Genomic DNA, 12,969 nt, shown 5'->3' with positions numbered 1-12,969 from the left:
AAGTCTGCAGTCATTCTTTATTCCCTTATATTTAATGCATCTTTTTTCTGTCTTTCACATTTTCTCTATCACTGGTTTTCAGCAATTAGATTATGATACAGTTAGATGTGTTTTTTTTACGTTTCTTCTGTTTGGGGTTTGTTGAGATCCATAGTTCTGCGGATTTATAGTTTTCGTCAAATTAAAAATTTTTTCAGCCTATTTCATGATATATCTTGTTTGTTTCCTCCCCATCTCTGCTTTGACAGTATGCATCATTCAATATGAACAGATCACAGTCCTGTTCTGCCTATAATCCTATTTCTGAAAATAGCTGTTACATATATCTTGACCAATTTCTAGTTGTTTACAGTAAGAAGGTAAATCCAGTACCAGTTAGTCATTCATGGTAGAAGTAGAAATGTCTCTCTCTGGTTACTTAAAAAAAATAGTTTATGTCTTTAGTCTTTTTCCTCTCTGTTTCAGTTTGATTCATTTATATTGCTATGTCTTCAAGTTCACTGATTTTTCTCTTCTGTAGCTTCTACCCTGCTATCAAGCCTATCCACTGATTTTCTAAAGTTCCATTTAGTTCTTTTAAAAAAATATTCCATTTTCTCTTAATTTTATTCACATGGCTCTTTATTTTTTTTATTATTTTTTTTTTAATTTTTTTTTTTTTCAACGTTTATCCATTTTTGGGACAGAGAGAGAGAGAGCATGAACGGGGGAGGGGCAGAGAGAGAGGGAGACACAGAATCGGAAACAGGCTCCAGGCTCTGAGCCTTCAGCCCAGAGCCCGACGCGGGGCTCGAACTCACGGACCGCGAGATCGTGACCTGGCTGAAGTCGGACGCCCAACCGACTGCGCCACCCAGGCACCCCCACATGGCTCTTTATTTTATTTTATTTTTTTTTAATTTTTTTTTTCAACCCACATGGCTCTTTAAATACTTGATCATATTTATGACTAAATGTGTGGTATGGTTGTACGTGTTTATATTTCTGTTTTGTTTTTTTCTATCAGCTGACTTTTGATTGTGGGCCATATTTTCTTCTCATCTAATAATTTTTATTAGACACTGGGCATTTAAATATTATGCTATTCAGTGTCAAGATTTTGTTGTCTTCCTTTAAAGAGTGTTGATAATCCCCCTTTCCTCCCTCCCTCCCTCCCTTCTTTTCTTTCTGCCAAAAGTTAAGTCATATGCATATCTGCTTGATATTTTGGGGCTTGCTTAATTAAACTTTGTTAAAGTGGGTTCCAAGGAGCTTACACCAATTTTAGTCCTACTAGCAAGCCATAACATTTACAAGGTCTCTTCACTCAGGTGGGCTAGAACTCAGATTCTCCCAGCCCTATGTAAGCTCTGGAAACTGCTAGCCTTACAGTTCCCAGAGAGTCTTTGCCTGGCCATGTGGAGTCTCATCCTATACATTCTCAGCTTGGTCTTCAGCAACAGACTCAAGGGGACACCTGTGCAGATTATTTGAGCTCCTTTTCTTTATAGCTCTCTCTTCTCTGACACTGTCCTGCAAATCTCAGGCACTTCAGACTTCTTGAGCTCAGATTTCTGTCCCTTCAACTCAGAATCCTCTGTACTCTGCTTGGGCTCTCCCTCCCTGTGCTGTGGCCCGGAAAGTGCCTCTAGGCAGAAGACCGAGGAACCATAGGACTCCTTCATGTATAGTCTCCTTTCTCTTAGGAATCACAGTCTTGTCCTTTCTACGGTGCAGTGTCTGACAATGGAGAAGTCTTTCTTTCTCTTATTAATTTTTTTGCTCAAATTGTTTCAGGTTTTGTCAGTGGACACCCCTTCTAGATGACTTTTTTTGAAAATGTGCTTCTGATATGTCACCATAGTTTTTCAGGCATTTACATACTTTCTGGTTCAATTAGATATTCCAAGCTCATCTTATACTTTCCTTGTCCCAGACCTGGAATCAGAATTGTCCCCAAGAATATTTAGTATCTTTTAGTAAAGAATGGTAATTACAGACTTTTTGGTGTGTTAACTGTTACCGATATATCACTGCATTCTTGGAGGAGTTATGGACACTTCAGTGGGTAGGTTAATAGGTCCTGTTAGGATCTGAAAAGGCTGCAGCTGTTTGGATCTAATGAATTAAAACTGAATAAACTATAGCTCCTTTCTAGGACAAAACCACACACTGAGGGAAAACTGCAAAACTAGGACAGTACAAGTACACTTAAAAGAAGATCCAAGTGAAAGTGCAGAGTACAGCAGAAAGTGCAAGTACGTATTTTTATTAACTTGTTTTAACAAGGGAAGAGGGAGCTCAAGAGCTCTGAATGCTACCCTGAGACACCCATGGAGGCAAAATACCAAATTACTTAGAAGAGAATAAAAATCAGGTTGTTTTCAGACTTTCAAAGAGCAATGCTTCATGCCATAAGACAAATAATTGACTAACAGAGCTAAGATAGTCAAGGAAAGAAAATATGAGCCAAATATTTCATATACATCCAAACAAACTTAAAAGTATAAAGGCCACAGGCCAACTACGATGATCCTCTGACTCCTTCCTCGGAAATCTCATGGAGAAGAAGCTTTAGAAAACCAAAGTTATTGAAGAAACAACAACGTAAGAATTGGCAGTTAGATTCAGTACGTATTTGCTCACAGGATAAAGAATAAATGATGAGTGTAAAGGTGAGAGTACCGTAGGTAATGGCTGTTTGCTTTGTTAATATAGACACAGATCAAGTATCAAAAAATGGTGAAAATGAGGAAAGCATATGAAAAGCTTGCTGAATTTGTTTGTTTGTAGTAAGAAGATATTATTTCAAGTCACGTGATGGGAGGGAGGAAGAAGCAATAACAAGATCATTTAATATTGCTCACAGTTGGGACAAAAACAAAAAGAAGGAAGGAGGAATAGGGTGTTACATAAAAATATTAAGGTAGCCATTAGAATAAGGATACAAACCTTTCTAAAAAGAGAGAGAGGATATAAAATAGACTACTTGGTGAAAGGTTTTATATAAAAGATGTGTATATGGGTAAAACAGAAAGCCGTGACAAAACAGAGACTAAAGACCTCGATCCCATCAATAAATATACACGAAGTTTCACACTGGCTACAAAGTCTCCACCACTATTCATACAACGAAGAGCTTCAGAAAGGTGGAAGAATAAAAAGACAGACAAAGATATACCAGGCAAATGCAAAGAAAAAGAGGCAGGAGTTGCGATTCTGAAATCTGACAAGGCAGATTTATAGGAGGAAATCGCAGATAAGGAGTTGGATTTAAAAGCAAAAACCAGAACAGTTTATACCACGTTAAAGAGTCTGGACTTGTACTCACTGCGAGACTTTGAAGGATAAACTGTAGATGGACAGCTGTAGATGGACAGGAGTCGAGTCAAACGTACACTTTAAAGACAGACCAGGTGGAGGGGTTGTGGGTGGAAGGCGAGGCTGCAGCTCGAATGGGGAAGGGGACAGACACTGACGGCTACTCCAGGACAGGAGGTTTGCATTCATGTTCTCATTTTAATTCTAATAACTACGTAAGGTTATCTCTTGTTACTCACATTTTACATATGGAGATTCTGAGGCTCAGGAAAATCAAGTAACTTGTCCAAGGATCTAGATTTTTTACCTAGCTCTTTGCCGCTACATAATTCTATTTGTTTTAAAAGAAAAAAAAGTCCAAGCAAGAAAGGGTGAGGGTCTAAGGTAGTACAGAGGATCGATACTGAAGGAACGTGATTAGAAAGGCTTGGTGATGGACTGGACACTGTGTAAGAGCAAATAACAAGAAAAAGAAATAAAGAAATTTCAGAGCCATTCAGAGAGCTACTATCTACAAGGAGTTACAAATACATTGAAAAAGAAAACAAACTAGAACATCATTTTAGGCCTTTTTATTGTTTACTGCTTGTGCTTCCCCAACTTGCTCTAAAACCAAAACGTAAGCATACGTGATGTCTTGTTATGTGATACACACACACACACACACACACACACACACACGCATCATTATAACAAGAACCAGGTCCTATGAAAACTATGGCAACTGGAATAGATATACAAACATCTAGATAAAACTTCAAAATGGATTACCACAAAGACGCCACAGCGTGCTACTTTTTTTTTCTTTGAAGGAGGGGCAGATCTTAAAGTTAGTAATGTCCTAATAATTAATACAAAAATGTTTGTCCTCAGTGTACAAGGCATTGAGAGCAAAAAAAAAAAAAAAAAAAAGTCTTCTTACTGACTAAACTCTAGGAACTGATTTATAACAGAAAATCAGGTTAGCAAAATGTACCTGTGTTAATCCTAAACTCTTAAAGCCTAATGACTTTTTTAAAAAGTTACAATATAGAATCTTCTAGCTTTTCTATTTTAAAAGCACAAGTCCTGCATAACCTCTGAAAACGTTTCTCCTTATCCAGTATTTGTTTCAATCTAGTGTTCCAACTTAGTCTTCCCAATTTCATATGAGATACTCCACTGAATTATTTCTACATGTTTGATTAATTAAATAAGGATATATCGGCCTCCTTTCCTTTTTGTTCCATCTCATACTTACATGGAATGGTTCTCAAGTAGAGATTATCTCTGATCACTTGCTGCAATTTGTGGTCAATTGATCCTTTCTGAAACTGAAGACTCAGGTAATGTCGCAAATCTTTATTAATGACTTTGCCTACAAAAAAAAAAAAAAAAAAAAACACAGAAGAAAAAACACAGAACTGTTAGATCTCCAGTTAGATACTGATGCCAGTGACTGACTGCTCTTAAAGCTTTTAGCTATAAACAGGAAAAAAAAAACCAGAGTATTTTACTAAAAACAAAGTTTTGCTAAAAACAAACTATTATAGTACTAAAATATACATACCTGTAATATATAATGTGGGCATAATTTTACAGTAGTAGGGGAGGGAGAAGGTATAGGTTAGAGAATATGACAAATGCCCAAGGTAAGTTCCATCTTTGGCTTTAAATACCATCTACATACAGGTAACTTCTAGGTTCTTACGTCTCGATTCCTGACCTAGGTCCACCCAGCTCCAAAGCCACCAAACTCATTCATGTATATTGCAGATATGTTTGAAAGTCAAATAAGCACCTCAAATCTTCACCTGAAAACAGAACTCTTAATTCCACCTTCCCCCAAGTTTTCCTCCATGCTAGTTTTCCCTGTCTTAGCAAATAATAGCACTGTCAACCCAGCAGAACAAACCCAAAAGCTAGAAATCAGAAGTTTCCGATTTCTCCTTTTCACTTCTATCCTCCAGATCCACTCCATTAGCAACTTTTGTCATTTCTACCTCCAAAACATATCCCATACTGTCCACTTCTCTCCATTCCCATCACCTCCACCCTAATCTGAGCCAGCATCATTTCCCATCTGGAATTCTGTAACAGCCTTCTAATAGACTCCCTGCATCCATTCTTGCCTCCTTCCTGTTCCCACCATTTGCACAGAAGCCAGAGTGAGATTACAAACATAAACCAGATAATCACCAGTCTGTTTAGCCTACCCACCACCACCCCACCCCCATGACTACTTATTGCACTTGGAATAAAATCCAAACTTCCACGTGTTCTAGCTTTAGCCATCTCTGACCCAAAACCATTCATGCCAACCCCTCACCAACCATGCTTCCACCCGCACTGGTCAGCCAAATGGGCTCTACCTCAGAACCTTCTGCTTATCTGAACAGGCATTTTCTGTCCATTCACTTGACTCTTAGATCCAATATGAATAAATAAGAGAATGACGGATTTTTTTTTTCTTATTTGTGGGGAAAATGGGAGCTAAACAGAGGACTGTTAGAGCTCTCAGAGAAACGTTAAGCAGAAAAACGGAGGACTGCAGGAATCTGATAGCAGTGAATTTATAGTAAAGGTTGAACTTGAAATGAAAATCAAAGCAATCCAAACACTGTTCATTAGATAAGGCTTCACATGATTACCAAAGAGCAATGTTACGACAGAATGGATTACTGTACTGAGTAAGAAATGACTGGGTGATTAAAATACACTCTTTGTTTATTTGGAACAGCTTAATTATGACAAGGTTAGATAAGGCAAAAGGTTACCGCATATCAGTTAATTTTTTCAACTATTATTCCATAATGTAACATTTCTAATCCTTCCCCCCCCCCCTTTTTGGTCTTTTCTCACAGGTATAAACAAGCAAAACCAAATGAGATGGATGCTGCTAAAGTGTAGAGATAACATTCGGATCCTAAACTAATAAACACGAACCAGAAAGTCCCTGTTTTGCCTTGCCAAAAACAGATGCTGAGGAAGGGAGACAGGTCTGTGATCAAAGAAGGAAGCCTGACAGATATTTACAGGGATAACACAGAAGAATCCCTGGTCCCAGAAGTTGCTTCTTCCGGGCATTCCGGAGCTCCACCCACCTGAGTTCCATTCAGATGGAATCATATTACGCCATTTCGCATTTTCATCACGGTAGTTGCTCATTACTGGGTGAAAGAAAAACCTAATTCCTAATCAGTACTGTACAGTCTCATTTCTTATTGAACAAAAACATATCCAATAATGAGTTTAAGTAGTTTATAAATAGGTAAGGTGTGTTCCAAATGCTTTGTAATAAATATTACCCAAAACCTTTGACGGATTGTTTTATAGGTGCTGAGAAGTCTTAGTGATATTTGCAGGCATTTAGAGTTTATGAATTGAGAGAGAATGCATCATTGTTTTATTCCCATTTAAGATATTATAGTACAGGCTCCAATATCTAAAAGCCTGCTATCCGACATATTTTCATGAATACACTCTACTTGGATAAAGGATAATGCCTCTGTAATTCAAACAGACAATCTGAGTCAAACTTTTTCTTTAACTCAGATTTTGGTTTTTTTTTTTTTTTAATTTGAAACTTTATTGCAACATATGGTATAGCTCACAGAGGTAACTATAAAATGCTAAGAACTCAGATTGGAATTTAATCCATTTAAAACAGATTTAATCCATTAAATTAGATATGATGAAAGACAGAGCCATAATAAAAATCACAGACCACAAGTTACAGCATACAGGGATTTCTTAAGGTGGATATTGAAGTTAAAACACCACATTTTCTGTTTCAAGGACCTACGAGATCTTAAGACTGAGAGGCCAGGTAAAGCAGAAAGAACTAGATTCCAAGAATCGTACCCAGGATTATCAGGGCTGGAACTGCACTCTCAGTTATCACCCGCAACCCCTGCGGAGATTCTGGATGCAACAGGGAGATAAAGAGTTGCAAAGAAAAGGGTGAGGGACAGTTTCACAAATGTGATCTTTTATTTAAAATGTGCGAGCCATTCAAAAAAGTTATCAGCACCTTCAAAGTTGGAGACAAAATATTACAAATATCACTGAAATGTCAATTATAAAAGATTAACAACTCATATGGGTTGGCATTCTTTAAGATTAATAATTAATAGTAAAATACATTGGATGTAGTGGCCATCATGGACATCCTTGCCTCAAGAAACCAAAGGAACATCTGTAAGGGGACAGAATATTATAGCTCCCTCTTTGATTGGATTCCAGGGAATTTGCTTTAAAAAAAATAAAACACAAATATCCGGAGTAGGCAGATGACTATGGAATTACTAGAAGGCCAACAGAAACGTTAACTCACAGAAACACTGCTGAGTATATCTATATTATCAGGCTGTAAAGAAACTTCTGTCTTTTATTTAGGCAGAGTTTCACAGAAACTTGACATTTCAAGGGTATAAAAAAACATTGACTTGGGGTTAATACAGTTGTCACTCAACAAGTAAGAGAAAAGATTCTTCATAATTTAGGCAGCCACCCAGCCCACCCAGGCAGCCTTTTGCTTTAAGTGTTAAGATTATTCCCCGACTTCTAAGTGATTTATAAGTTTATTTGCGGAACTTAAAAATAGATCTATATACCTTACAAATACAGCTCAGGTGTGGAAAAGTCTGTAACGGAAATGTCAATCACATGAATAAATCCAGGCACTCAAGTTTCAAAATACAAATCTTTAGTCAAAAGAACTCCTAAGTATAAATCCATACTTTCTGAATATATTCAAATTAATATTCAATAGCAGTTCTCTCTGAGCAATCCGTGTATAGAGACACAGGTTATTAGTTAGATAAACCCCATGGTTGTGGCCATGGAACCAGCTGTAAATCAATCTAATTGTCAAAATCTCACTGCCTTTTCCGTAAGGATAGTCTAAGAGACTTTGTCAACCACTTGCTAAAGTCAAGGTATTACATGACTGTACTATTCTCTAATCCAGTAGTAATTACAGAATCGGGGGGAAAAATGAGATTGGTTTGGCATATCTCGTTCGTATAAATTCACGCTGATTCATGGTCACCATCCTATTCTTTTCTAAACACTTAAAATATTTTATATTTTTTCAATCTCTTCAAATTTAGCCAGTTTCAGGTTAAGGAAGTGGACTTGGCTTTTCACAATCCATTTCATGCCTTTTTGGAAACTGGAACATTTGCCTCTCTTCAGTCTCCTGGTACTTTCCACATTCCCCATGATTTCATAAAGAATACTGACAATAACCCGGAGATAAAAACTTCAGTGCCTTCAACTCCCGGGAGGCGATTCAGTTGAGTTTTGAAAATGTACATTCGTTTAAAGTGAATGGAACTTTTACTACCTTCTCATTTTTTTTTAATTTAATTTCTCCCATTTCAGGCTGTTTGTTTTCCTTTAACTGTTGGAAGAGTAATTCTGCTAGTTCCAGATTATGGAAGCGAAGTAAGAATGGTAAATGTCTGATTTCTGCCTGCAAACAGCTAACATTAACAACATCTTCCGACGAAGCAAGCCTACTTCCTTTTTCCTTCCTGTTGTTCTTGCTCCTGACATCACCTTAAAAGCATTTCGTGCTCTCTGAAGTATCTTAGCTACTTTTGAGCTCTGGCCTGTAGAGAAGAAAATTCTTAAATGTTCATTTCTTACAGTCTACTTAGCTCTGTATTAATGTGATCATGTGCTTCTTCCATTTGTCAGCATATACATCTTTTAAGAATTTTTTATAAGTTTATTTATCTTGAAAGAGAGTAAGCATGAGCAGGGGAGAGGCAGAGAGAGAGGGAGAGAAAGAATCAGAAGCAGGCTCTGTGCACTGTCAGCATGGAGCCCTAGGTGGGGCTTGATCTCATGAACCATGAGACCATGACCTGAGCTGAAATCAAGTTCACAGCTTAACCGACTGAGCCACTCGGGTGTCCCAATCATATACATCTTTTAAAAACTGTGAGCTGCTCAGTGCATTCTGTGTACCCATAAGAATTCCTCACATAACTCTTCTTTTAGAAATCTCTAGTCTTAGAACTGCACCTAGAGATGCTATAAACTTTTAAAAATCTGTTTTCCTCAAAGGCAAAAAGTATGGGCATAACCACATCCTGGTTCTCTTCCTTACTATGGTGACTGTATGACAGTCAAGTGACTTCCCCCAATCAACCATTCAATCTAACTACCTCAATACAACTAACGTTACCATTAGTCCTTTCCCATTAGACCTGGCAGTGTATTTTATTGTTCCCTCCACCTCGTGAGCTCTACAGAAGTAGGAGAAAGCTCCATGAAAGTGGTAAGAAGATCTACATAAGCTCCAAAGGGGCTCCAAATCTATATACTCCATATCGGCTCCTTGGTTAAGGCAGGGTGCTCCTAAAACAAAATAAATCAAGCGGTAGTCTTTTTGTTTGTGAAACTGCAAATGGTATTTGAACAAGACTTTTCTAGAAAGTCAACCTACATATTTCATAGTAAAATACATTTTATGACATAGAAGTCATTCAAAATTATCTTACACAGTTGTTAAACACAGAAGTTTGTCAGCTGAGGGCCAAGCCTTGGTTTGTTTTTACAGATTAATACCCGTATCTAGCACACAGAATGAGTGAATCAGTTTACTTTTGTATTTTTGATTTTTCATTTGACCCTCTCTATCCTTGAATACATGAAATTTTAGAAGAGAATCCTCATCTGATACAGCACTCTTTAATAGTCTCTATACAACTTTATCCTAAACTGTGTTTCTTAAACCATGAAACTGATTTTGACACTCAAAATACTAAATTTTCATTGAAGCAGCATGCTCTGTAAGTGTTTAAAAGTAGGTTTAATTACAGTTTATACCCTAATTCCTCAAATTCTGTTCTTTCTTTATTAATATTTTTAAATGGATTCACAAAATGCTATGTGGCTATCCCGAAATGCAAAATAAGGCTAAATTAACCATTCAAATCTATTGTGTTCTAGCACCACTGGGGATAACAAGTCCAAGCAGGAAGAAAGCTCAAAACCCTTCTGCTCTTTCTGGGGGGAAGATGGAAGAATGAGAAGAGAATGGGAAATAGAGAACACTGACCACTAGAACTGCTGTTTTAGAAATGCATATTACATGCTGTGTGTTTTCACTCTTCAAGCAAACCTTTGAGGTAGGTGTTCCTGTTATTTCCACTTTACAGAGAAGGAGCTGAGGTATAAGGAGATTAAGCAACTTGGCCAAGGTCACATCACTAAATGTAGCAAACCTGGAATCTGAACCCAGTCAGTTTGGCTCCAGAATCTACACTGGAGCCCCATGCTACAATGCCTGTCCCCCACCCCTATCCATCTATCTATCTGTATCTTTTGATGAATCTCTCCCCTTGTAGAGGCTTATGAGAGTACAAACGAATGAGAGCTCCCTCTTAAGAGCCTACACTTCCTTGAAAGGGCCATAACTATTGTGTAGACGAGTATGCACTGAGTCCAGAGTGGCAGGCACTTGTGGGTAAAGCAGTGAATGAGAGGGCACCCAATGAAACTTGAAGTTTCGCAGGGAAGATGAACATTAAAGAAGACATTGGGGTTTTTTTTGTTTATTTTTATATATTTTTTAATGTTTATTTATTTGGAGGGGCAAGGAGAAAGGGGGATAGGGGATTCCATGAGGGCTGTGCTGAAAGCAAGAGACTGACGTGGGGCTCGAACTCACAAATGGCAAGATCTTGACCTGATCTGAAGTTGGACGCTTAACCGACTGAACCACGCAGGCATCCCAGAAGGCAGCATTTCAAACACAAGGGCATCATGAAAGATCAGTACAGAACACTGTGCGAATCTCCAAGCTAGATGCCAAGTCTGGGCAGTCTGGGAAGACATCCCTAAGTAAGTTACACTGGAGCTGAAACCTGAAGGATAGATAAACAGGAACCAGCTAGGCCAAAAAAAAAAAGGTGTGTGTTGGGGGGGTGGGCAGGGGAGTTGAGGGAGTAGGACATGTAAAGACACTTTACTCAAGGTGGGAAGGAACACAGTGCTCAGAGGAACTAAGAGAAATCCAGTATAGCTGGTTCTTAGAAAGTGAGGAAGAGTTCACACAGGCTGAGACAAGAGCTCCAGGGACCAGTGAGTTGACTAGCACCTTACAACAATAAGAACATCAACTGACTTTCATATAACACCAAGGCCCTTAATAACTGCTATAAGCTAACAACTATAGATATGTTCCTACTGGTCACCTCTATTTTCTATATTTCAAATGCCATCTCATTTTTCTGTTCCGTCCTCTATCTGTAAGAGCATCTTCACTGTTATCAAGTTGGAAGACCCATCTGTAAATATTTTTTAAGTTTATTTTATTTATTTTGAGATAGAGGGATTATAAGCGGGGGAAGGGCAGAAAGAGAGAGGGAGGGAGAATCCCAAGCAGTCTCTGCACTGTCAGCGCAGAGCCCAATGTAGGGCTTGAACTCACGAACCGTGAGATCATGACCTGAGCCGAGACCAAGAGTTGGACACTTAGGCTACTGAGACACCCAGGTGCCCCTGAGATCTCTGTAAATCTGGAAATGCCTCTGTCATTACAGGCAAATAGGACCTTAATGAATTTAAAAAAAATAATTTATATAATTAAATTCTTATTCAGTCCCAACTCTGAAAAGCATGAAATACTCTGGAATCCCTTGAGCCATTTCAGTTTTTACAACTGGTCAGTGTCCCATACTCTCACGAGACACAATGAAGAAACACAGACTGAAGCAGTCAAATAACGCTGCCATTTTCTGCAGACTATTCCTGCCACCTCAACAGTCAGGAGAAAAGCCTCCTGCTCACGGAGGTCACGTTCAGTGTTTATTTTTTCCCAGCTTTATGGAGATATCATTGACATATAACACAGGTAAGTTTAAGATATACAAACAATGTGATGAGTTGATACACATAAATGTTGTGAAATCGTTACCACAATAAGGTTACTTAGCACCTGCATCTCCCCCCCCAGCCCCGCCCCTAGTAATACTTACCATTGTTTTGTGTGTGTGATAAGTTTTAAGATCTATTCTCTTAACTTTCAAGTTTACAGTACAGTACCAATAGTTATAGTTACCCTGTTAGGTGCAGTCACGATAGCTACAGTCACCGTGTTATTTACAGTTGCCCAGAACTTACTCATCTTACAGCTGGACGTTTGTACCCATTGACCAACATCTCTCCATTTCCCCTTCCCGCGGCCCCTGGCAACCACCATTCTATTTCTAGGAGTCTGACTTTCTTAGGTTCCACAAATAAGAGAACATAGAGTATTTGTCTTTCTCTGTCAGAAATCACATTTTTTGCCTATAGTACAAATTATGGCAATAGTACATTGTTAAAATGGGAGTGTCCATTCTCCACTGGTTCCTGGAAGCAGCCATCAAAAATACATGGATCAGATTTCATCTCACTGCCCTGGGTCCTACATCGCTGGCAGTTTGAGGTCAAGTCTGCTGGTATGCACCTGGTTCTTGCCCTGTACACCCTAGACAAGTTTCCTTTTCTCCCTCCCTTTTTTTTCCTCCCTCCCTCCCTCCCTTCCTTCCTTCCTTCCTTCCTTCCTTCCTTCCCACCTTCCCTCCTTTCAGTATTATTGTTTTTAATGCATTTACAATCAGAAGAACCGAGAGCATAGCTAAAGAAACAATTCTTTGGTTTACATTGCTTGTTATGTCTGAAAAAATC

The 12,969-nt window shown here is 38.4% G+C and overlaps 1 protein-coding gene across 3 annotated transcripts in view; it reads right to left on the bottom strand.

Moving 5' to 3' along the window:
* MAGI3 (membrane associated guanylate kinase, WW and PDZ domain containing 3) overlaps nt 1–12,969 on the bottom strand; it is a 250,064-nt gene that overhangs the window by 99,442 nt on the left and 137,653 nt on the right. For all 3 annotated transcript variants that reach the window (XM_086717871.1, XM_086717872.1, XM_086717874.1), the window contains exon 2: nt 4,541–4,657. In XM_086717871.1, the coding sequence (XP_086573997.1) occupies nt 4,541–4,657 (117 nt within the window). The remainder of the gene's footprint in view (nt 1–4,540; nt 4,658–12,969) is intronic.

This window comes from Puma concolor, chromosome C1, assembly GCF_028749965.1.
Source record: "Puma concolor isolate L17-30 chromosome C1, mPumCon1.1.hap2, whole genome shotgun sequence".
NCBI lineage: Eukaryota > Metazoa > Chordata > Mammalia > Carnivora > Felidae > Puma > Puma concolor.
This window is presented reverse-complemented; position numbering and strand designations above follow the sequence as displayed.